At 50.0% G+C, this 25,756-nt stretch overlaps 1 protein-coding gene across 50 annotated transcripts in view; it reads right to left on the bottom strand.

Moving 5' to 3' along the window:
* The window catches only part of DYSF (dysferlin), a 236,648-nt gene that overhangs the window by 202,362 nt on the left and 8,530 nt on the right, over window positions 1-25,756 (bottom strand). For 33 of the 50 annotated variants that reach the window (XR_013526458.1, XR_013526459.1, XR_013526461.1 and 30 more), the window contains exons 1-3: window positions 20,464-20,698; window positions 6,931-6,986; window positions 5,909-6,000 (exon numbers count right to left, since the gene is read on the bottom strand). Coding sequence is in view for 44 of the 50 variants with exons in the window: in XM_035272223.3 (XP_035128114.1) it covers window positions 5,909-6,000; window positions 6,931-6,986; window positions 20,464-20,554 (239 nt within the window). In the remaining 6 variants the exon portion in view is untranslated. Of the gene's footprint in view, window positions 1-5,908; window positions 6,001-6,930; window positions 6,987-20,463; window positions 20,699-25,756 lie in introns of those variants that run through there. The other 17 variants (XM_035272224.2, XM_078349054.1, XM_078349051.1 and 14 more) reach the window with 1 other exon arrangement.

Genomic DNA, 25,756 nt, shown 5'->3' with positions numbered 1-25,756 from the left:
ACAATTTTACCATGTACAATTTCAGCCATTGTTATTGATGGTGATTATTTTGCCAATAATTATATACATAAACAATTACAAGAAAGACCATTTCTATTTATTTCTTGGCTGATCCCTGGAAAAATTGAGAGCAATTTCTTTCAGAAGTGCCAGCATTAGACCAGATGCAGTGGCTCACGCCTGTAATCCCAGCACTTTGCTAGGCTAAGGTGGGCAGATCATGAGGTCAGGAGTTCACGACCAGACTGACCAACATGGCGAAACGCTGTCTCTACTACAAATACAAAAATTAGCTGGTGAGATGGCAGGTACCTGTAATCCCAGCTACTTGGGAAGCTGAGACAGGAGAATCACTTGAACCCATGAGGTAGAAGTTGCAGTGACCCAAGATCATGCTACTGCATTCCATCCTGGGCAACAGAGCAAGACTCTGCCTAAACAACAAAATAAAAAGTGCCAGCATCTCTCTAACACAATGAGTTCTCCACCCTGAGTGCACACTGCCCACCCCCGACTCAGCTATCCTAGGTGATTTCCAAAAGTGCTGACTCACGCAGCCCTCTCCAGAGGTTCTTATTTAATCAGTTTGGTGCGGAGCTCAGACATTATTTTTTTTAAGCTCCCAGGTCATTTTTAGATGCAGCCAGGGTAGAAACACTGTTCTAAAAATCTAAAGCTCTGTCCAACGTAGTAGCCACTAACCACATCTAGTCAATTAAATCTCAGTCATTAAAATTAAATACAATTTAAGATTCGATTTCTCAGTCACACTAGTCAACACAGAGACAAGATTTCCATCATCTCAGAAATTTCTAGTGGGCAGCGCTGGTCTAGAGTCCAGGTCAGTGGCTCTCAGACCAGGCTGCCCAGCGAAAACCCCAGCACCCGGAGAGCGGGTGACGCTGCACCGGCTCTCCCCTAAACCAATTAAATCAGAACCTCGGCCAGGGCCCGGGCATGGGTGTGTGTAAAAGCTGCCCAGGTAATTCTATTGTGTGGCCTAAATTGGGAACCCCTGGGCTGAACACCTGGTCAGGGAGCTGGACCATCTCCCCTTCAGCTTCTCTCGGAGAAGCCCCCAGTAAACAGGAAATTGTCAAGCGCAGCCTGGAACAGGATCACAGGACCTCCCACTAGGTTTGCCTAAGTGTCTTCCAGCCTAAGGAGTGGAGCTTCCTTTTATGTACATTTGAAACCTGATTTTAGCCAAATAAAGTCGATCCATCCCTGAAGTTGGCTCAGGGGTCCTCGGGCTTAGGGCTGCCCCTCTCATGGGTTAGTGGGGTTCTGAGCACACTGGAGACAGTTCCCAGATGGAGACTCCCTTCCTGAGGCATGAACGGTTTCCCCAGATTCCACTCTTGGCCAGCAGACCAGTCTGGTTTAACAAGGGCACCCCTAAACTGTCAGTGATCATCAGGGAAAACTCAGAAATGCCAAATTCCCCAGGAGCCTAGGAAAAGAGAGGACACTGGCAGTGAGGATGGTGAGGATTGAGGAGAGGGACGAGAAGGAGAAGAGAAAGAATAAAAGGAGGGGTACAGGAAGAAAAAGAAGCAAAGCAGGAGATGCAGAGACAGAGGTGTGAGTAAGATGCTATAAAGAATGAGAGAGGCTTGAGGGGAAATCCAGAAGCAGAGAGAGCCAGAGGGTGGCAGTTGGGAAAAGGGAGGGGAGGCGAGATGGAGGGGGACTGAAGGATTAACGGATTCAGAGGGCTGTGATCTCCTCACTTGAAAGAGGACGAGGGAGGACAGCAGAGGAGCTCACAGAAGACATGCCTCGGACTCCCACAAATGAAAGCGATGGCTGTATGATGACTCCCAGAACCCTCACTGGAACCCACCAACTGGAGAGGTCTGAGGACAGTTTCAAAGCACAGCCACCTAACACTTGAGTCCCTGTTTGCTTCCTGACCCAACCGGCAGGACTGGGGGGCAGTGAGAAGGTCTTCAACTTCAGCTCATTGAAGGGTTGGGTGCAGTGGCTCACACCTGTAATCCCAGAACTTTGGGAGGCCCAGATGGGAGAATCACTTGAACCCAGGAGGCAAAGGTTGCAGTAAGCCAAGATCGCACCACTGTACTCCAGCCTGGGCGACAAAGTAAGACTCCATCTCAAAGATAAAATAAATAAATAAAATGCTCATTGAACTGGATTCCCTGAAGGTTTTTCCTTTTCTTTCAACATTTAAAATGTCACATGGTTGTTCCTGTTGCTCCCTGGTATGGTTTTCTTTTTACGCTTTTAGAATTTGTATTGCTTCTTGTCTTTGGTTGTTTTCTCACATGCACGTGTAGGGTGGAAGTACTTTGCCATCTGATCATGGGGTGGGGGTGACAGAATTATCTTGCAGGTGCCTGCACTCCCTTCCCCAAGGCATTGCACCTGCCTGCAAACGGCTGAGGAGGCCACACATCCCATGTTCTCCTAGCATAAAGCCAGTGATCTCGACTCACTGCAACCTCCACTTCCTGGGTTCAAGCAATTCTTCTGTCTCAGCTTCCAGAGTAGCTGGGATTACAGGCACCCACCACTATACCCGGCTAATTTTTTTATCTTGAGTAGAGGGGGTTTCATCTGCTGGCCTCAGCCTCCCAAAGTGCTGGGATTACAGGTGTGAGCCACCGCACCTGGCCAGGAAGCCAAAATTTGATCATTTCCTCCCATGACAGTGTTACTTTGGCATATTCTGAGAGTCCTCAAGTATTTATGAATGTAAGTGCACATTTAAATCTCGTTAATTATAATTAAGATAATTTTTAATTGCTAGAAATCTGAAACTGAGATAAGTGGAAAAATCAAAAGTTACAAGTAAAGTGTTTCTGGTAAATTGGTGAGGTTGGTGAATTGTCCCACAAACTGATGTTTGAGGACCTGATTTCTGGCACACGGCCCTGCAGTGAACTGCTCACGTGGAGCACTGGTTTTTAGGGAGCCAGCTGCCCCCAGGAGCCAGAGGGCACCCACAGGAGCCAAAGGGAGGGCCCCAAGGTTCGAAGCGTCCCATTCCCCATATGACATCTGTCCCACAGGGCCAGAACAGCCCATGTGTGGCTATCACCTACTGTCACCCTGAGGGCTAGCCTACCCCTTGAATTGATCAGAAACATGTTCACAGCTCTCATGTTGCCTTTGTGGTCTTAGAAATCTCCCTACAGAGGGCTAATTTTTTTAAAAAGTGAACTTATGGAGATAGAGTAGAATCCAGAGGCTGGGAAGGGTAGCAGGGAGAGGGGGATAAAACAAGGTGGCTAATGAGTACAAGACACAGTTAGATGGGATGAATGAGATCTAGTACTCCCTGGCACAATAGGGTGACCACAGTCAACAATGATCTATGGTATATTTTCAAACGACTAAAGGAGTAGAATTTTAATGTTGCTAACACAAGAAATGACAAATGTTTGTGGTGATGGATACTCTGATTACCTGACTGGATCATTATCCATAGGCCTGTATCCAAACATAGTGTGTACCCCATAGATATATACAACTATTATCTACTCATCATAATGTTAAACGTTTTTTAAAAGGAAATCTCTAGCTCACACCTGTAATCTCAACACTCTGAGAGGCTGAGGCAGGAAGATCACCTGAGAACAGAAGTTGGAGATCAGCCTGGCCAACATGGTGGAACCTTGTCTCTACTAAAATACAAAAATTAGCCAGGTGTAGTGGTGGGTACCTATAATCCCAACTACTCGGGAATCTGAGGCAGGAGAATCACTTGAACCTTGGAGGTGGAGGTTGCAGTGAGCAGAGATCACACCACTGCACTCCAGCCTGGGCCACAGAGCAAGACTTCATCCGAAAAAAAAAAAGGAAATCTCTCCACAGAGCCTTTTTAAAAATACTGGAGAAGATAATGAAAATGAAACATCTGCTTCCTCTGCGTGGCCTGCAGTAACCTTACTGTCCTGCCTTTGACCCTCTAAACTCTGTCAGCTCCAGCATTGTCAGGGGAACTGAACTTTCCAGAAGGGAACAACACCACCCTGGGGCTTCCAGGAGCCTCTGAGAAGCACAGGGGGTCAGTGATTATGAGCATCATATGAGCATGTCCCAAAAACCTGCCCTACAATCACAGCTCTGCCATCACTAGCCTTCAAGAAAGTTGCCCAATCTCTCAGATGCTCAGTTTTCCCATCTGTAGTGGTGACAGTTAAAATAGTTGTACCTAACTGATGAGAAAAGGTCTTATATATAAGGCAGCACAGGGCCAGACACCTGGCCAAACTTTTGGCAAGTGCCGGTTGTGTGATTTTGCTGTTACTCTCCTCAGCCTGGCATTGGAAGCCCCCTTCTCAATTCTTCCCCACGCCCACCTCTCCCAGGGCTGCACGTGTGGTGGGACTGAGTCCCACCTGTAAGGCTGAGCCCTGCTGCCCACCACATCCACACACTGGAATACCCGCCCTCTCACCTTTTCAAAGCCTGCCCCTGCCTGACAGTCAGTCTGAGTGGCCTCTCCTCCAGGAAGCCTTAGAGGACTGCCGCTGTCCAGGCTCCCCACCCCGATCTGTGAGTCTACCATTCACACTTGTCAGCGGCTGCCTTGCCTTCCACGGTGTCTGTGTTGGAAGGTTGCTGAATCGATTCCAACCCCTGCCCCGCCCCCACGCCCCCCATCCCGTGCAGGTGGAAATGACTGAGGTCAGCATCAGAAGAGATGGGCCCAAGATGGCCTGGACCACAGGCCTGGGCCCCACACCCTGCAGCTGCACCTTTGAGGCCCCAGTGAAAGTGCCCCAACCTCCCCACACCGCACACCCACAGCCAGCACAGCCACAGAGAGAAGGTGGTAGTAGGGTTTTTTTCTGAGTTTCTAACACTTCACATTTTTCAGGTGTTTTGCAGCCCAAGACCCTGATTGGCCTTCCCTAGGTTCCTGAATTCTCCTCCTCCCCTGTCCCTCCTGCCTCACCCCAGGGCAACACGGCCAGCCTTCCAGGCCTCAGACTCCGCCGCTGACCCAGTTCCCAAACAAAGGCTCCCCTGTAAGCAGGTCACAAAACAGAAAGCCCATGCCTGGTGCTTGGGCCTCGACCTCCATAAATGGTGCTTTGAGCATGACCCTACTCCTGCTGGCGTCTAGCACAGCTGCCTCCTCTCATGCTCAGCAGGGACCACCGCACTCCCACCCTGACATTCAAGGCTCATCACAGGCAGTTTCATGTGCTGTGTCTCCCAGTCCACCCACAGCCCCAGTCCAAGGCCAACCTATCTGCAGGTTGGGTTGAACCTGTCCACCCTGCCGCCTCCGTTTACAAGGCCCAGGAGCTCAATGGCTAGAGAAGGGATTCATTGCCTGCCTAGCGGGCACCTGCTTTTGCCGCAACTTTGCTCCTGCCAGGAAACCCACCCACTAGGTATATGAAAAACTCACCAGAAACCCCGCCCAGGGAGGTTCCCAGGCCAGGTTACCCATTATTGCTGTTTGATTCCTAAACCACAAATCTCACCTCTAGTCCTGCCACTTCCATGAGGCCTTCCTGGAAAGCTCCCTGCTAGCTGCAGCTTCACTTCGCCTGCCTACCTCCTGGAGAGGGGGGGTCTGCCCTCAACAGCCTCGGCTGCACCAGAAGAGAGAGCCTGCCTCTGGAAGCCTCTGGGCTGGAACAGCAGGCAGCGAGTCTTCCTGCTTCTGAGACAAACAGTGTCTGTGCAAATTCGTGGACACCTGATCCCAGCCCATCTTCCCTCCCCTGCAGCCTCGCAGCTCAGCCGTACCCATGGCTGAGTTCCTGAAGCCACAGCCGGATTCTCCCAGCATCCATCACTGGGCCAGCATTGATAAATGCTAACTGAAACCCCAGCTCCCTGGGACCTGGCTTCTGCAGGCTGAATCCTCCACAATCCTACCTGCACCTTCAAGCCATGGAGCATCCCCCTCTGGCCACCTCACCTGTTCCTCCCCATAGTCTCATGGTCTTTGATCACCACAAGAAGCTCAGAGCTCTGGTCCAGGGGGATGCCCTTGAGGTCCCATTCAAAGCCCTGGAAGAAAAAGAGAAAAGGCATCTTAACCTATGGCCCTCTAGGAGAAGAGACTGTAGCTGGTACACCTTCGTGCCCCCAGGGTATTGAATAGGCATCCATGAATGACTCTAGTGGATAGGCAGATGGATCAATGGATGGATGGAAGGAAGGATGGATGGATGGATGGATGGATGGATGGATGGATGGATGGATGAAGACCACAGCTCCAGAATTTCAGAGGTGACAGTGAGAGCTGAAGGCAGCAGAAGAGAGGAGGGTAGGCTCTCACAGCCTCCTCTCTCAACTAAATTTCAACCCATACCCAGGAAGCCAAACCAGGAGTATGGCTGTGAAAGCACCAGGTGATCGTGAAGCATCCTCAAGGACCAAGATTATTGGGCTCATCCAGGAGCCAGGCCCTGATGGGTAGCACGAGTTAGTGCCGTGTTGGCTAAGCCCCCATGACCCTCCTCAGAGCAAAGGCTCCCATGTGCATCAAACCCCATCCACACAAGGCAGCAAGGCTCCCAAAGGACCACCTGGGAGCCATGTATGCAGGGAGCTGTTTGAGGAGACAGAGGCCAGTGGGAGCCAGAGGAGGACCTGCCTCATCAGGGAGGGCTGTGGGGAGAAGGTGAGCTTTGGGCAGGGAAAACAGACAGCCTGTGTGAGAGAAACCCCTGAGCGCCCTTTACCTGACTGGCCAGAGCTGGGGGAAAACAGAGAAAAGTGTCTTGCCCCTCTCCATTTACCTGGTAGGCCAGACCACCAACCCTCCTCCCAGGTTCCTAGAGCCTGAAGGATTTTGTTGGCAGGCTGGACCACCCGCCCTTCCCCACCTCAAGGACACTGTTGAGAAGCCACCTCCCCCACAAGCCCCCTAACTTGTCCCTGCAAACCCAACAGCAGCAGAGAGAAAGAAAAGGAAGGAAGGTGAATCTTACATACCTCATTCCACACAGGGTTCACGCTGTTCTTGATGACTTTAGTTCTCTTCTTCACCCCTACAGGAGACACAAGAGGGAGAGTGGAGAGACACGTCCCACCCTGCACCTTCCACTGAGTTAGGTTCAGCTCCTGAGACCCATCCTTCAGCCTGGTCACCAAGGGAAATCTTACAAAACCAGATTCCCAGAGAACCCTACCAGTCTGCAGTGAATGCCCAATGCCAATCACACAGCTTCTCCCTCTCAGCTGTGGGACATCAGAAACATGCTTTCAAAAGAAAGTACCCAGGCTGACTCTCCTTAATGAGTTTGTTATTGTTATTTCTGAATTTTTAAATTTTTTTTAATTATAAATTTTCTGATTCTAGTTTTTTTTAGAGACAGCATCTCACTCTGTTGCCCAGGCTGGAGTGTGATGGTGAGATCATAGCTCACTGCAGCCTCAAACTCCTGGGATCAAGCTATCTTCTCACCTCAGTCTCTTGAGTAGCTGGGACCACAGCCACACACCACTAGATCCAGCTGGGGTGCGTGTGTGTGTGTGTGTGTGTGTGTGTGTGTATAGACGGGAATCTTGCTACATTGCCCAGTCTGTTCTCAAACCCCTGGCCTCAAGGGATCCTCCCACCTTGGCCTCCCAAAGTGCTGGGATTGCAAGTGTGAGCCACCACATCCAACCTTCTAATTCTAAAAATGAATAACCTTACTAGAAAGCATTTCATTTCTCTTTTGAACAACATCTACATCCAGAAATTATATGATTCCATCTATAAGAAATGTCTTATAGGATAAGCAAATCTATAGAGATAGAAAGCAGATTCATTGTTTCCAGGGGCTAAGAGGAGGGAAAGGGCAGATGGGAATGGGGCGTGATTGATTAATGAGTGTGAGGTTTCTTTTTGAGGTGATAAAAATGTTCTGGAATTAGATTATGGTTGTACAACATTGCAACCTAAAATCATATATGTTATATATGTTTAAGTGCTTAAAATGGGGAATTTAATGATGTGCGTATTTTACTTCCATTAAAAGAAAATCCACTCCACCCTCCAAGGCCTTGAAGGGGTCTGTCTGAGGTCAGGTAACCCAAGGAAGCTCTGTGTGGCTGGGAGGGCTGGCTGAGGGAATGCAGAATGGCTTTGGGGTAGACAACAAGAAGAACTAACACTCTGATGGCTGAGAGCTGACCCACAGTGCCCCAGACGGTGGACGGCAGAAGCCCTTCCTCTGGAGCAGTGGGCATGAAGGAGCGAGTGAGTACAGGTCCCCAATGCAGTGGGGAAGGTGAGGCTTGAAGGAAAGGTGGCGAGAGAGATGCACAAGGAGACCCCTCCTAGGGTGGGCTCTACAGCTGTGAGCAGGGAGTTTGTTTCCCTAGAAGAGTGATAGACTGGTAGAAACAGGCAGGCGCTGCAGCCCCTGGTCCTTTACTGGGCTGGCAAGTGCATTTCTCTCTCTGGATGATCCACAAAACAGGGAATGTGGACAGAGCTTCGGCTCTCCCTGCTTGAGGGCCCACCATGTGAACTGACAGATCAGAGTGAGGGTCTCCCACTAAACCCAGCCCACATCTTCCATGAAGACACTGATCCACAGAAAAAGAGTATTGAAGTTCCCGAAGAAGAATAGACGGTGTTTAATAAAGCCTTGTTCTGCAGTGACCTGGGGCTGGGCTAACCGTGTCTGACTTTTCCAGTAAGCACCGGGAACAGAAACGATGGGGCACTCAACAGACAATTCAATTGGTTCAGCCGACGCAGAGCTTGTATTTGGGTTGGCTCTTAAAGATCACCTCATTCCACCCAACCTGCACAAGATTCAGTGAGAAGCCTTTGGTCTCCAGCTGGATGGCTCAGCTTTCAGAGAGTCCAGCCTGGACCACAAAAGCCCCTCGAGCCTCTGACAACATCTCCCAGGAGCCCCAGTAGGCTTTAGAGCCAACCACATCAGTGTCCATCCAGCCTGGAGAGGTGCAGCCTCCTGTGTGGTCGCCCCCGCCCTGCCAGGTTCAGAGTCTGGGGAAGAGGAGGAGGGAAGCAGAGGGCTTCGAGGAGGCAGGCAAGGGGTGAGGGAGGATTTGAAGAATAGTGGGGAGAGAGAAAGAGCCAGAGACAGAGAGAGAGAGAGCATGTGTGAGAGGGAGCAGATCATCTGAGGGAGGGAGGCAGAGAGGGGCCAGGGAGATTCTAAGGCAGCTATCTTGTAAATATTTGCTCGGTCTAGTGACTCCCCCAGAGATTGTGATAAACCTCCTCCCAGGGAGAGAGTGAGCTCCCAAACTCCCTCTCCTGCCACAAATCACTGATCATGGAAAAAATCCTGAAAGTTGACATCACAGACCACTATAAAACACTTATCTTCTGTGATTCTTTGGGGCAGCAGTTCAAACTTTTTGGTTACAAGACATCACCCTTAAACATTACTGAGGGATGCCGAAGCACTTTTATTCAGGTGGCCTGTATCTACGAATTTTCACATTAGGAATTATAACTGAAGCATTTAAAAATAATTATTTAGTAATTAATTTTAAAATCACAGTAGTAAGCCCAATAAATATTAATATAAGTGGCACATCTATAACAAACCAAAAAAAAAAACTATAAATTCCCAGAAAAGGAAAAGTGGCACTTTTAGATTTTTGCAAATCTCGTTGATGCCTGCTGGTTTCTCCTATCACTACTTCAGCATTCCAGCTGGCGAGGCTCCTCATTTTGGTTGATCTATGAAGAACACCCAGCCAGATGTGTAGTTGGAAAGGAAGGCATATTTTAATACACTTACAGATAATTATGAATATCCCTCTTTGATACGACATCAAAATTCAACAAGTCGTAGTTCGTAATTTCTTAACAGTAAGTTGCAATGTGAAATCTGAAACCAGATCAATGAACATTTTGTTCTCTGCTACATTAAAATTCATTGTTCTATCTTGCACATTGAATGAATCATTCGCCCACGTATGATTCTGTAGCAGCTGCATTGGCCATTTGGAAACTCACTATGCCCTACCAAAAATTTGCACTCATTCATTAATGTCAACATCAGCCTTCAGTAAACAGGTAGGAAGATTGAGCAATCTGCTTGTTTCACAACTTTCTGTCTTACAGCCTGTTTTTTTTCAAGCTCTGTATAGTAGGCGGTCACCTAGTGGTGACCATCCCCAGCAACTTATAGATAAACCCCAGTGAACTTTCCTCATGACCATGCTTAAAGCCTGCACCCCGGGAGACCTGTAGTCTCATTACCATAGCATGCAACCTATATGCTGGCACCATGACTCACTGCATCTGTGCCACAGGGACCCCTCCTCTACATGCGAGGATGCACCCTCTTCCCTCTCCATTGCCCCAGAAAACCCTCCCGTCACTTTCCCTCGGGAGACACTGCTTTGTCCTGGTGCTCTTGCTTGTGACAAGCAATCAAATTCCTGTTGTTCAAAACCTGCATTCTCATGGAGAATCGTTTGTTACTCACCATGTGAACAAATCTTGTTTTTTTGGGAAGTAACACTTTCAGTGCTAGGAAGCTGGAAGTTACTTCTAAAAGTTTTCTAAAACTCCAATGTCTTCCTGAAAGCTCAAATTTTTTGACTGGCAACAAGTGATGTTTCAAGCCATTTTCCTTGAAATGACAGGCTCACTCTTTAACTTTTCAGAAAATATCTGCCAAATGCCCAGGTTCAAATAACTAGAGTTTGTCAGTCATTCTTTAAAGTAAAAACAGTATTCCATGGGGGGAAAAGTGGCTAATTCAGTTTGTCACTCCAACAGTGATTCCAGTGCCCTTCCTGGAGACGACCATGATTTTGTGGTATGCAGCAGAGGTGCTCTCTCCTTCTTCGCATTTCCTCATACAGGACATTCTCCACATGTGTACAGGAGGATTCAAAATAATCCTTTTACTGCTTCATCAAGGACACTCTTAAGTGAAACTGCCTTTTTATTTTTAACTGCAAGTGCATGCAATCTAAAAAACACAAGAATCACAATTTCGTACCAAGGCCTTTTTTTCGTACCAAGGCCAGTGGCCCAGGCTTGAGCACAGTGGCGCGATCTCAGCTCACTGCAACCTCCACTTCCCAGATTCAAGCGATTCTCATGGCTCAGCCTCCCGAGTAGCTGGGACTACAGGTGCCCACCACCTAGCTTGGCTAATTATTGTATTTTTAGTAGAGAGAGAGTTTTACCATGTTGGCCAGGCTGGTCTCAAACTCCTGACCTCAGGTGGTCTGCCCACCTTAGCCTCCCAAAGTGCTGGGATTACAGGTGTGAACCACTGCGCCCCGACTGCCAAGGCCTTGTTTAGAGTTAAGGTGCCAGTAGCATTACCTGCTATTGCTGTTGTACCATCAGTACAAATGTCCCCACAGTGAAAAAGGCAGATAGCCTCTTCATATTGTTGTGAAGAGAGTTTTGACCTTCTGACCTGCTCAGAGTCTTGAGGATCCCCCCAGGTTCCATGTACAATATTTTAAGAACTTCTTAGGGGCCAGTGAGGTGGCTCACACTTGTAATCTCAGTAGTTTGGGAGGCTGAAACTGGAGGATCACTTGAGGCCAGGAATTCAAGACTAACCTGGGCAACACAGTGGGGCCCCATCTTAACAAAAAATTTAAGTTAGCCAGGTGTAGTGGTATATGTGCTTCTGGTCCCAGCTCCTCGAGATGCTGAGGTGGGAGGACTGCTTGAGCCCAGGAGTTTGAGGTTGCAGTGAGCTGTGATTGTACCACTGCACTTCAGCCTAGGCAACAGAGCATGACCCTGTCTCAAAAAAATAAAATAATTGGCCAGGCACAGTGGCTTACACCTATAATCCAAGCACTTTGGGAGGCCAAGGTGGGCAGATCACCTGAAGTCAGGAGTTTGAGATCAGCCTGACCAACATGGAGAAACCCCGTCTCTACTAAAAATACAAAAACATCAGCCAGACATGGTGGTGGGTGCCTATAATCCCAGGTACTTGGGAGGCTGAGGCAGGAGAATTGCTTAAACCCAGGAGGCGGAGGTTGCGGTGAGCCAAGGTCATACCATTGCACTCCAGCCTGGGCAACAAGAGCAAAACTCCATCTAAAATAAAATAATCTCTTAGGAAATTTCATTTAACATGTCTGCCTGAATTTCATCATAATAATACCTACCTTACAAGGGATTGTTGTGAAAATTACCGAGATACAACGTTGAGGTGCCTGCCACATAGTATGCTGATTATACATGAGTTTCCTTCCCCTGCCCTCCCATCTGTGCCTACTCAGATGCATCTGGTGAACTCCTACTGACTCTTCATTACCCAGCACGGTTGTCTCTCCTCTGGTAAGACTCCCCTGACTCTCCCAAAAGAGGTAGCTGGCCTGTCTCTAGTGCTCCCTAACCAAGCTATGACCACATGTGCAGGACAGCAGTGTAGCAGCATGCTTCTAGTTCTAAACCCCCAACTGGGAAGGGAGTTTCCAGCAGCAAGCACCACACCTTACACATGTTATTAACAGTAACAGTAACCCTAGTCCCTAGCAAGGTGGCCAGTAATCCGGAGCTGAACGAATGGGTCCTTTTCTTTCCATGTTGACTGCAAGTTGACTTCCTCACGAGAGGATAAAAGCACTGTTTTGGGAATGCCCCAAACTTAATTCATGGTGTGACTGTGTGTCAGCAGAGGGAGGATGAAAGGAGGCGTCATATGGGGGAAGGGTCCTGGCTGAGACACTCTGAATTCTCTGGTGGGCCATGTTGGTGCGGCTCCAGCAGGAATCAGACACATGGCATTGGAGACACTCAAAGAACAGCCACTACTGTGTGACCTTAGGGAGGGCTCATAACCTCTAGGCCTTGCTCCTCAGCAACCAATGGATCATAATAAAAGTGTCTGCTGCACAGGATTCTGAGGGGGCCTGAGATGCAAGCTACGTGTCCACTTCTGCTCCCCTATCACAGATCAGCTTCCTGTGACCTACAGGAGTAACATGGAAAATTCCATCTGCAGCCTTTCTTGAGTTGCACACTCAGAAACTCATTTCCTGGTGCTCCAGGCTTCCTTAACTGAGCGATATCTGTGTGCCAAGTCCTGTGCTAAGTATCTCTTAATCATTTTCCACTTCCTACCTTCCCTGAAGATGAGGAGAACAAAAGCCCTCAGTGATATTTCACTAAGTCCTGGTTAGAAGGGCCAACTCTGGGACCCTTTGGGTAATGTGAAGGAAGGGGTCACTCATGCGTGCTGCGGCCCCAAAGGAGGAGCAAGAAAGAAACAAAACATTCACTCAGCACAATCACATGATTTACAGACACCAGGAAAAGGGAAGGCACATTGATAATTAGGAAACAGTTACGAAAATAGTTCCTCATCATGGCTTTTGCCCTGTCCTGTTCCTGATCATTAATTCTGGCCTCGAGAGATGTGGCTTTATGCATATAATTTAACAGAAGTTTAAGATACAGGAGAACTCACAGCTCACACTGGGGTGAGGAGAGGGAGCCATGCCCTCTTCCCAAACTGCTCTGTGGAACTGGGGGCCCGCAGCATGCATAAGATTCATGCTGAAGCCCTGAGGGTTCCTCTAGACTGAATGATTCAGACAGTTACCAAAAGACAGTGTGTGATTCCATTTATATGAGGTACCTAGAGTAGTCAAAACCATAGAGACGGAAAGTAGAACCGTGGTTACCAGGGGCTCGGGAGGAAAGGGGTACTTAGTGTTCAGTGGGTATAAAGTTTTGGTTGGGGAGGATGACACGTGCTGGAGATGGTGATAACTGCAGAATGATTAATGCCACAGAACTGTATACTTAAAAATGGCTAAGATGGTGCATTTCATATTATGTTCATTTTACCACAAGTTTTTTTAAGTCCAGGAGGGAAATGGTATGGATACACATGGTGGGCCTGAGGTCTACAGGCCAGTTTCAGCTTGGGGGATCGGAAGGGGGAGGAGTGGAAGAGGTTTCCCAGGCTCGGATGTCCCCCCTAGAGAGGGAACAGAGAGAAGTAGGGGAGTTGCAGCGTCTCGGACTCCCAGTGAGAGAGACAGCTGCACCTACCCATGAATCAGGAGTTACTCTCCGAAGCTGCAGGCACTTCAAAGCCTGCAGCAGCCTGAATGCAGCATCTCACTTATTCTCCAAATACTCCCCAAATATTTATTGAGGGCTTGCTGTGTGCAGGGCAGTTTCTTGATGGCCCCACTAGAATACTCATAAGACCAAGAAAATGGCAGAAATTCAAAGAATCAGCAGACAACCCAAAGGCAGCAGCAGTGAGAGGAGAAAAGCCAGCCCTGGCTTCGGCTGAAGGAAGGCCTGTGTTACCTCTTGGTTCACACCCCAAAGAAAAAGCGCAGGGAAACTGGTCGTTCTGACCCCTGCCCCGCCAAGGCGTACTCAGGCCTGGACACCCTAGGAACTGGACGGCTGTCTCCCCCGCCACCAGCAGCGCACTGCTCCTCTCCCCATCAACCACCCTCCATCCCATCTTTCTAAATCCAAGTTAGAACCACAGAAGTGGCCAAGCAGTCAGTGAGCTGTGGTGAAATGCACTCTGAGAGGAGTAGTCTTTAAACTCAGAAGGCCAATTCGAACTGGGGAATGTATTTACATACAATTTTTACTTGCCAGTTAAGAAAACAAACAGAACTGGGGGAGATATTAGAAACATCAATGACAAAAATGGGAACATTCTCAATAAACAAAGAAGCACTTCCAACTAATGAAGAAAGAGACAAACACGCCCACCATGGGCAAATTCAAAAGTCGTTCAGTAAGAATAAATAAACAAATGCATGAAGTATCACAAACACTATTGGAACCGTAATACAGTGTCAAAGACTTATGGGGCAATGCTTTGTGTAAACAAGGTCATCAGAAAAATAACCCCTCGTACTTGACCACCAGGAGGCTAAAGTTGATACAGACTTTAAAAACAGTTTTGGAAATGCAGCGAAGTGTTAAATACGTCTGTAACCTCCGACATAGATATTCATCTCCTAGTATTTACCCAAAGGAAATACTTAAATATGTGGGCAAAGGTTTAGTTACCAGAATATGCCTCGAAGTTTCTGTATAATATAAGCCTTGGATACAAATATAACTAATGTTCATCAATAGGGGGTTGAGTGAATTAATGACGGTGCATCCATATAATAAAATACTATGCAGACATATTTAAAGGTTTCATAGAAGAATACTGACTGACGTAGAAAGAAATGCCCTGCCCCTTGCATTTTTTTTAATTAATTTATTTTTTGAGACTAAATTTCATTCTGTCACCCAGGCTGGAATGCAGTAGCCAGATCTTGGCTCACGGCAGCCTCCGCCTCCTGGGTTCAAGCGATTCTCGTGCCTCTTCCCCCTAAGTAGCTGGGATTACAGGCACGCACCACCACACCTGGCTAATTTTTGTATTATTTAGTAGAGACAGGGTTTCACCATGTTGGCTGGTCTCGAACTCCTGGCCTCAAGCAATCCACCTGCCTCACCCTCCCAAAGTGCTGGAATTACAGGTGTGAGCCACCATGCCTGGCCCCCTGGTTCATTTTTCAGCAAATGTGCAAACATGTGGGAAACAAATCTAGAATGGGATTACGTCTAGAGAGAAAGAATCTGTGGGCTTCTGGTAGAGAAATGGGGCTGGCCAGGAGCTATTTCTTGACCTGGGTGATATTACATCGGTGTTCTCTTCACACATGCATTTATTCTCAATAGTAGCACTATTACTGTTTGGGCTGAATAACTCTGTGGGTGGTGCAGGGGGCCTCCTCTTGCCCTGTTGAATGTCTAGCAGCATCCCTGGCCTCCACCCTGTAGACACACACCCTGTGCTCCCGACCCCTGTGGCAACAACCCAAAATGTCTCCAGATACTGACAAATGTCCTCTGAGGAAAAAAATGCCCCCAGTTGAGAACCACAGTATTAAATCATATAGTTATAACTTCTGTACTTTGCTTGTATGTTACATTTCATAACTAAATTTTTTTTTTTAAGAGATGAGGTCTCGCTATGTTGTCCAGACTGGAATGCAGTAGCTATTCACAGGCACAATCCCACTACTGATCAGCATGGGAGTTTTGACCTGCTCCATGTTTCCGACCTGGGCCAGTTCACCCCTCCTTAGGCAACGTGGTGGTCCTCTGCTCCCGGGAGGTCACCATATTGATGCCGAACTTAGTGCAGACACCCAATCAGCATAGCACACTGCAGCCCAGAACTCCTGTACTCAAGCAATCCTCCCACCTCAGCCTCCTGAGTAGCTGGGACTACAGGCATGCGCCACCGTGCCCAGCTAAACTTTTTTTAAAATAAAAAAAAAAAAAGGGAAAAAAGAATCTTGGAAGAAACATGTCAAATTGTTAACAAGTTTATTCAAAGTGGCAGGATTTGGGGCTATTTTTGACTTTTGCCTCATGCCTTTCTGTAGTTTGTCATTTTTAACAGCAAGTACGTATTATATTTATAAAAAGAAAACAGTCTGGGTGTGGTGGCTCATGCCTATAGTCCAAGCACTTTGAGAGGCCAAGGCAGGTGGATTGCCTGAGGTCAGAAATTCAAGATCACCCTGGGCAACTTGGTGAAATCCTGTCTCTCCTAAAAATACAAAAATTAGCTGGGCGTGTGGCGGGTGCCTCTAATCCCAGCTACTTGGGAGGCTGAGACAGGAGAATCACTTGAACCCAGGAAGCGGAGGTTGCAGTGAGCCGAGATTACTCCATTGCATTCCAGCCTGGGTAATAAGAGTGAAATTCCATCTCGAAAAAGAAAAGAAAAAAGTAAAGAGAGAAAAGAAAACAGAAAGCTATTTTCAGTATTCTAAGTCATTTCTAATGTGTAATCAGCTAGGTTCAGAGAGTCCAGGGCCTGCGGCCCACCTTGCCTACACAGGTGAGTGAAGAGTGCTCCCTGAAGACAGGAATCCACTTCCAACTGTAAGATCTCCCAACTCCTGCCCACAATGTAGAGGCCCCCAGGAGGTAGGGAAGCGAAGCGATGGGAGGGGGAGGCTAGAGGAAGAGAGGCCCCGACAGGAGGAGGGAAAGGGAAGTGTCAGCAATGACTTCTGGATTCCTGGCTGGTGACACCAGGAATTCACCAAGTGGGGACACCGCAGATCCAGCCATCAAGGAAATAAGACGTTTGAGCTTTAAAGCAGCAGGGATCTAGTTTTGTTCTTGGATGCAACCCAGTACCTAGAACAGCATCAGGCACATAGTAGGTATTCAGTAAATATTTGTTCAATGAACTAAATGCATGAATAGAGGGATATAAATAATCACATTACAAAATGGAAAGTGGGCAGAGCAGAAGAGAAGTACAGACAATTCAATGCTATAGGAAATTAAGCAGCTCATTCACACAGATAATCAGTCAAAACTATCTACCATGGCCCAGGCACTCACAGTATTTTTAGTTAATGAATTAATATAAAAACAAAAGAATGAGCAGTATTCAATAGTAGCCTCTACTATTAATAGAGTTCCTTAGACGGGGAAGCCAAAAAGTTGCCCTGAGTCCAGCCTCCCAGGGCTCATCGTCTATTTTGGGAGGCAGATCCTGAAATTACACCCGAGACTGGAATGCCCAGGGAACAACTGCAAGGAAAGTGGGGCCAGCCCAGCCCCATACATTTCGGGCTGCCTGTAGGAGCCATGCACACGGTGCAGGCTGGCTTCTCTGCAAGCAGACCACTGTCCCATCTGTGCCAAGAGGAGACTGGGCTCAGTGCTTCTCAACCCTGATGACTGCAAATCCAAAACACCTGGACATTTGTCAGAACCCAACACCTGTGCCTGGGGCCCCAGTGGGAGGAATATGACTTCAGAAAAGGCAGGCTGGGAGGTTGGCAGTGGTCTTTGGTAAAGCTCCTCCCACACACAGTGTTGATCTGCAGCCAGAGCTGAGTTCCCTCAGCCTGCATGCTCTGTAAGTTCTGAGCCTGGTTCTAACAGTTTCCCTCCCTATGCATCAACTCAGCCCCAAACTCCATCATGACCACTCCCACAAAGGGGAGTTCATTAATTTCACTGGCTGCCACATCTCAGACCCATTTTTCCCAAGATGTGGTTCCAAAACAACCTGCATCGGGTATTTCTTAAATGCTGATTCCTAGGTCACCTTCCAAAACCGCTGGATCAGAACCTCTACAGATGGGGACTCTGGAGTCTGTTTTTCAAACACATTCTCCAAGTAATTCTCAGGAACAGTCAAATGAGAGGACCATGTCTCAGAAAGAGTGAAGCTCCCAGGCACACCCGGAGGATGGCTAGAGGCTGGGCCAGAAAGGGCACAAACACTACGGAGCACCTACTTGTGCTCAGCACTGGGACAAACCAATGAACAAATAGGACAGGTCACTGCTCTCAAGGCACCCTGATGCCCTAAGCATGGAGCTGAGCACTGAGCAGTGGCTGATTGGGGCAAGGGTGCTAGCATCCCTAGCAAGGTGCAGCTGCTTGTCATCCAGAGAGGAGAGACTGACAGCCAGGGGAATCCTGGGTGTCTTCCTGGAGAAGGTGGCATTGCCCTGGGCTTTGAAACACAAATAGACTTGAAACAGTTGGAGATGTTACATTCTATTAGATGGCATTTCTGTTTTCCAAGATCATCATGCAAATAAATAATAACACATTGCAAAGAAGGAATACAGAGATTTGGGGGAGATAGCAGCTACACGTGCTCAGGGTACTTGGGCCAGGGAAATAGTCAAGAGGAGCCTCAGGGGATTTGGTCATCTTCCCCACTCCAAGTGCTGGTAACTCCCTGCCATGACCACTGACCTGAACACATTTAACTTCCCTGGGTTTCAATATCCTTATTTGCAGAATGGAGACATTGGTAGCCACCACAGGACTGTTACAGGACAAGGGAAAGAGCTATGAGAAGACCTGAAAGAGTGTTGGAGCATCCAGAGCCCTACGCTCATGTGTACCCTGCTCAGTGTCTTTAGGGAATTTCTTTTCCAGCCAATGGTGACTTCACAATTTCTGCATAGCAAAGCCTTAGGCAGCATGTAATCAGCAGTGGAGAATGGAGGACTTTGTCTTGAAGTTGCTCTTGCATAGCGAACTCCCAAGCATGTCACCGATCAGTGAAAATAGGGAAATTTTCTTAAATGTTTTACAACACACTTTTCAAAAGAGTTAGACATATAACTTGTCCCACAGCAAAGAATAAAAGCTGCACATGCTGGGCATGGTAGCACATGCCTGTAATCCCAGCACTTTGGGAGGCCAAGGCAGGGGGATTGCCTGACCTCAGAAGCTTGAGACAACCCTGAGCAACATGGTGAAACTTCATCTCTATTAAAGTACAAAAAATTTGCTGGACGTGGTGGCAGGCACCAGTAGTCCCAGCTACTCAGGAAGCTGAGGAAGGAGAATCACTTGAACCCTGAAGGCGGAGGTTGAGTGAGTTGAGATCACGCCACTGCACTCCAGCCTGGGTAACAGAGGGAAGCCCTGTCTCAAAAAAATAAAAATAAAAAAATAGAAGCTACACATAGATCTCCCTTTGCCAAATCGTGTCTTTCATCTGTCATTATTTTGGGGATGCTTGGGAATATGATTGAGATCATGGGTCAGAGTTAAAAGAGCTCCCGTTGGTGCCTGCACTGAAGGAAGCTCATGAAAACACCAGCCACTTTTCCCTCTTCATTTGACCATCTTTTCTGATACATAGTTTTTATTATTATTAATCATTCCACAAAGCTACAAGGTATGGCTCCAGGCTAAGAGGAAACCCTCTCTCCTCTCCTTGTTTATCTTTCTCTGCAAAACTGGGGTCCTGACCCACAGCTATTGTTCCTTCTCTTAATTTTGACAGATCCTTCCTCTTCCCTTTCCCCTCCTGAGACAGCTCTCCTGAATGTCTTGCGAATCTGTCTTGGAGGGGTTGGGGGAGGCGACGCCTGGTGAGAAGGGGAGGGTGTGTGTGATTTCTCTGCCGCCTCACACAGAGATACCTGTATCTACTCTAAGCACTACAGGTAGGGACTTAGCTTCTTGAATTTAGAGAAAATATCCTTGACATGTCTCAAAATTCCTTGTGACAAGGCCATTTTCATCCTATTCTGTTCCTTTTCCTACTGATTAAGATGGAGCAGATTCAATATAGCAAGTATTGGATAAAGATGGGTGAATGAATGAGTGAATGAATGAAAAAAGACACAACTTTCAAAGCACATCATCTACATGCCCGGTTTTCCATTGGCCCTGATTCCTCTCTACTTTCTCCACCCATCTTCCAACTTCCCCGTATCCCCACTACCCAGTAAAAGCTCGGACTTTATTTTTTCTGGGTATCTTGAAAAGTGATAACCGCTGACCTATGGCACTTTCGTTTTTCCAATTTTTCAAAGCCCTGTGGCATTTACTGTGCTGTTTCTTCCTCATCGCCCCCCTACAGAAGTCGGGGCTGGATTTCTGTCCCTGATGACAAAGGGAGAAACTGTGGCCTGAACTAGGGTTAGCTTCCGAGCAGGGACCGCAGACTCGCCAGTGAGCGCCGAGAGTCGGGTGGCACCCGAGCGCGGGCGCGGCGGCCACGGGGCTCTCACCTCGGAAAGTCAGGCTGGCCACAGGGTCGCTGCGCCGGTCCTTCTTCGCACTGGGGAGGTTGCTGGCCCTCACCAGCAGGCAGCACAGCATGGCTGGGCAGCCCCGGCGGCGCACAGGCGCTCAGTCAGGACAGGAGCTGGAGCACCGGGCCCGAACACCCACCCAGCAAGCGCCGGGTTCCCAGGCAGCCGCGCCAACAGAGCTGTCGCCTTCGCTGCACCTCCGCGGAGAAGTGACCAATGCTTGGGAGAGGCTTCAGAGAGGACACCGGACACCCTCTGGGCGGACCCTCCCCTCTGGCCCCTACCCAGATCCGCCTGGCCCGCGGGGGGCGGGGAGGGACAGGGTTCAGACCGGCGCCAGCGGGGGCGCTGGTCCCTAGCTCCGCCGGCCGCAGCTACCGGCCAAGAACCAGGCGCGGCTGATGAGGGCGCGCAGCTCGGCCTTCGAGGGCTGACACGGCGCCGCGGGGCTTGCTCCGCGGGAGCCTCTGGTGCCCAGGGCTCCACACCAGCCAGGTTGCCCGGGCCCGTTGCGCACCGGTGCCGGCTGGCGGTCGCCCTGTGCGCCCCAGGAAAGGGTGGGAAGAAGACAGGAGTGCAGGCGGAAAGAGTGGGAGATCAGCGGCCGGGACGAGAGCCTGTCTTCCGGGAAACCAAATCCGAGCAAGGGCTGAATGGGGCGTGTGCGGAGCGTGCGGTGCGCCCCAAGGCCCCTGCCTCCCTGCCGCCTGCGTCTCTCCGCCTGCCCCATGATCCCCGCCCGGGAGCGGGTCCTCTCCCCTCCGCAGGCTGCCGGGGCGGCCGTTCTGGTTTGCTGGGACCCCCGGGTCGGGAGAGACGCCGAGGTTTGAGTCCCGGCGAACCCGCCTTGGAGCCTTCTCCACGGTGTCGGGTCACTTGTCTCTGGAGATGGAGATCTGTATTCAAATCATACTGCGTTTCCTGGAGACCTAGGGCCCAGCTGCGGCCCATTCTGTCCCCTGCAAGTCCCCATCCCAACAATCTCTACAGTCCCTAGTCTCCACCGTGGGAAAGCTGCTTAAGGTGTAAGCCTTGAAGGGTTTATTGTGTCTGGTTTCTTTCCAGCGTATGAACTTCTTGACAAAGGGGCCCCAGCACTCCAGCTCCTAGACCCGGTCAGGGCACTGTCCGTCTTCTCATCGCCCAAGTAAACTGCTCACTCAGCCTAAATGCACGGCTGCGCAAAATCTCAACTCCCTTTCCCTTCTCTTATTTTGAGGCATACAGCGTTCTCGCATGGCTAAACCGTAACCCTGGTAAATCCAACTCGGCCTCCTCCACACCTGCCCCCAACAGTTGATGTGTTGGAGAGTAACAGCCAGCCTGAGCGGTGCCCTGCGTAGTCACGACCCCTAATCCAAGTAAGCCCTCACTGCTTGCTTAGGGCAATGTACTACATGTCCTGTCTCCCTCTCTCCCGGATGCCCCTAGAACACCCCGTTGCCCATCCCCACTCTCAGTTTGCTTCCTCTTTACAGAGCAGAGAACTTCCTCAGGCTCCCAGGCTCCTTCTAACCTCCTCGGCATCTGTGCCCAAATCCTGTGAGTTCTCTCCTGTTCTTAAGAATGAATCACCCGTGCTCCCCATTGAGACCAACCTGACACCTGGGCATGAACCCCATCCCCTCTTGCCCATTCAGTGGTGAGACTACAGTGATCTCTCACTCTCTTGCCTTACCGAGTTCCCCTGTTTACTGGATCGTTCCATCAGCACAGGAGCAAGGGTTTTGCTCTCAAGAAAGCACGCCCTTGACCCCACATCCCCTTCAGCTACTCGTCATTTCTCTCTTTTCACAATATCCTTCAAAGGAGCTGTCCATACTTTCTGTCTCCAACCTCCCTCCTCATTCTCTGTTGAACCCACCCAGTCACACCTTCAACCCACTTCAACCCACTCACCTTCAAAATATGTCCAAAATCCCACCATTTCTCACCATCTCCAGTTTAACTGCCCCCAGTGGAACTGTCATCTCTTGCCTGAGTCATTTCAATCGACTCCATAGACTCTCTACGCGTCTCTTGCTCTGCCTTTGCCCAACAGTCTAGCCTCAATCCAATTCTTGTGACCTGGTTTTACTCAAAGTCTTCCAATGGCTCCCATCTCACTCAGCACAAAACTCAAAGCCCTTACATGACCTTCAAAGCCCCGCCTGGCCTCCCTGACCTCCTCTCCAGCCACTCTCCCCAAGACCCATGCTTCTTCAAGCTTGCTAGCCTTCCAGCTGTTCCCCAGACAGGCCAGGCCAGTGCCTCCCTGAGGTCTCTACCAGCTGTTTTTTCCCACTGGGTGGTAGCTGGGTCATCCACCCCCGGGCTGCTCTGAGCCACACCCCTGTCTTCCAGCCCCAACCTGCCTCTCCATCTCAGAGGGCTGGGCCTTTTCCCCTGTCTTTTCTTCTCGTGTTCGCCTAAGGGCTCCTAGGTCCAGGGGCCTCCTAGTTCTACCATAGGGGAAGGCAGGCCTGGCTCTGCCTGCTCTTAACTTTTGCCCCAGCCCTGGAAGATGCTAGGAATGGGAGGTGACATTCTCCAGCGACAGGCCCTGGAAGGGGTGGGGAAGAAGCAGGTTCCAGTCCCGCAGGACCCTGGAATTTCTCCTGTGGCTGAGGCCCTGCCCCCCAGCATGGACTGATCGTGTCCCTACCTTTCCCCGGGGCAGCCCTGTGGCATGTCTTCCCTTCCTTCAGATATCCAATCCAATGGGACCAAACTGGTCACACAGCTGAAAACCACAGCTTTCTCTCTTTCATCTCCCTTTTGGGCTTTTTCTCTAGCACCAATCACTGTGTAGCATATGTATCTTGCTCGTTCTCTGCAGCCCCAGACCCAGGCATCCCTGCACTCTCGGGGGCCCAGGAAGCTGCAGGCTCAGAAGTGCCTTATCCCTCTCTCTTGCCTCCCCCAACTCCAGGCACCCACTCCAGGGTGGAGCAAAGCTGTGGTCAAGCCCAGGTGTTTTCAAAACCCAGTCAGGTGTGTGCCCGCTTAGGCTGGCACTGACATGCTCAACCTCCTGCCACCTCAACCCCCTCCAGACTTTGGGTGCTCACAAGCTCAGAAGGGAAGCTGAGGAAGTCTTCCCCATCAGACTGTCTGCTCCAAGGAGGCAGGGGATTTTGTCTGTTTTGTCCACTGCTATTTCCTCGATGTCTGAAACAGCACCTGGTGCAAAGCACATTCTCCATAAATTCTTTCTAAACGATAGGCTGAAAGAATACACATTCAACCATCACCTCTGACTTACTGGGAATGTTACACCCTGCCCTCAGGGAGCTCCAGGTCAGGGGGCAGAGACCACAGAGGGTGGCAACCACATCTATAGGCACCGTGGGAAGTGCTCCCATGGAGAAGTGAAGGCCCGTAAAGGATGGAGCTGGGACAACATGGGGAAAAGGAAAGAGGAGAGTCTGCAGCTGTTCTCATCACGGCACCTTCTCTAGCTGCTTGGACTTTCTCCCCTTCCTCCTAAGTCTACCCTTCTCATCTCCCCTCAAGATGAGGTGGACAGTCGATTCCCTCAACATCAATCCAGACCCTCTTCCCTCCTAGCAGAACCTGACTGCTCAGTTACGCCTTTGCTCCAGGAGGGATCCCACTCTATCTGAGCACATTTCTTGGCCGTGGCTATTGGTCTAGCAAGAGGCATGTGTCTTAAGTTGTTCCCCTAGAGAGACAGATTTATATGCCATGAATAGAGAAGCCCAATTCCCTCTCCTGCTTCGTGTGCATAAGGAGGCTTATAGATCCAATTGCTGACCAGTCGAGGACACAGCAGACATCATGGACAGCAGACCAGAGAGAAAAATGGAGCCTGCCTGAGTGCAGGATGATACTACAGAGTTGACTGCAGCAGCGGCCCATCTGGAGCGGCCGCTGCCAAGACCAGACTGCAGTGCGGAGGTTGGCCAGGGTTGTGCACTCTGCAGGGCCAGTGGGGCCGGGAACAGGTGGGAGCCCCACTGCCCCACCAAGTCAGCAGTGTGCAGCCCTAAGCTCCCCCAGGCACAGCTACAGCCACTCTGCTGCGGCCCCAGACCCAGGCATCCCTGCACTCTCAGGGGCCCGGGAAGCCTGCAGGCTCAGAAGTGCCTTCTCCCCATTTCTGGCCTCACCCACTCCAGGGTGGAGCAAAGTTGTGATGCATGCTTGGGGTGTCACTGACACACCAGCCCCCTGCCACCTCAACCCCCTCCAGACTTTGAGCACCAACAAGATGAGGAGGGAAGCTGAGGGGCAGCTCGGCCCAGACCTGCAAGCACCTCTCTACATGAACAGCCTGGTGCCCTAGATGGCATGCTGATGGCAGTAGGAGGCAGACTGGCTCCTGGGCAGAAAGGGGCAGATCCCCAGTGAAATCCCACCTTCAAGCCAGGGATGGCCTGAAGCCTGGGGGCTGGGCTGCCAGTTCCAGGTGGAGTCCTCAGCCCAGAGTGAGAACTCTGCTTTTCCCCTGAGCCTGCTCCTGGCTGCCCATGGACCAAACAGCACACACTTCCTCCCTTCTGAGTCCATAGAAACCCGGGACTCAGCCAGACTCAGACAGATGTTGCGACTACCAGGTACAGGAAGGAGCTACCCACTCTGGGTTGGGTCTCCTCCACCCATCGGGGAGACCTGCCTGTGGAGAGGAGCTGCCCTCTGCACATCTCCTGTCTGATGACAGCTGCACAAGCATAAGGAGGACCGGCCTGCAGAAAGGAGCTACCCCACTTTGGGTCTCCTGAGAGCTGTTCTGTACTCAGTGAAGCTCTCTCTACCTTGCTCACCTTCCAGTTGTCTACGTATCTCATTCTTCCTGGACACAGGACAAGAACTCAGGACTAAAAGAGCTGTAACACAAACAAAGCTGAAAGGACCTATCCCCCAACCCCGCTTGCCACATTGCAGGTGATGAGAAGGAGAGAAAAGCTGCAGCCCTTCAGGGAGCCCAGACCTTAGGGGCCCTTCGAGTCATGGCTGTGACACTCTTTTGGGGCTCTGCAGTTCCTGGTGCCTCCAAGTTTCCAGGCACCACTGCATTCCCCGGTGTCCGCAGTGGAAGCGGCTTGTAGTATGCCTGGTCTAGTCGCAGCCTCCACAGAGCTGGTACCAGCACCTGGAGCTGCCTGCCCCACCACAGCTGGCATGCCTGTGCTCACCTGGGTCAGACCCTGCACTCACTCACACACCCCTTGCTGCTCGGTGCCTGGCTCACCCTTGGTAGACGTGGGATCCGGCCAGTACTGTGAGCTGAGCACAGCCTGCCAGGCTGAGTGAGTGAAACAAGCCC

Source organism: Callithrix jacchus, chromosome 14, assembly GCF_049354715.1.
Source record: "Callithrix jacchus isolate 240 chromosome 14, calJac240_pri, whole genome shotgun sequence".
NCBI lineage: Eukaryota > Metazoa > Chordata > Mammalia > Primates > Cebidae > Callithrix > Callithrix jacchus.
This window is presented reverse-complemented; position numbering and strand designations above follow the sequence as displayed.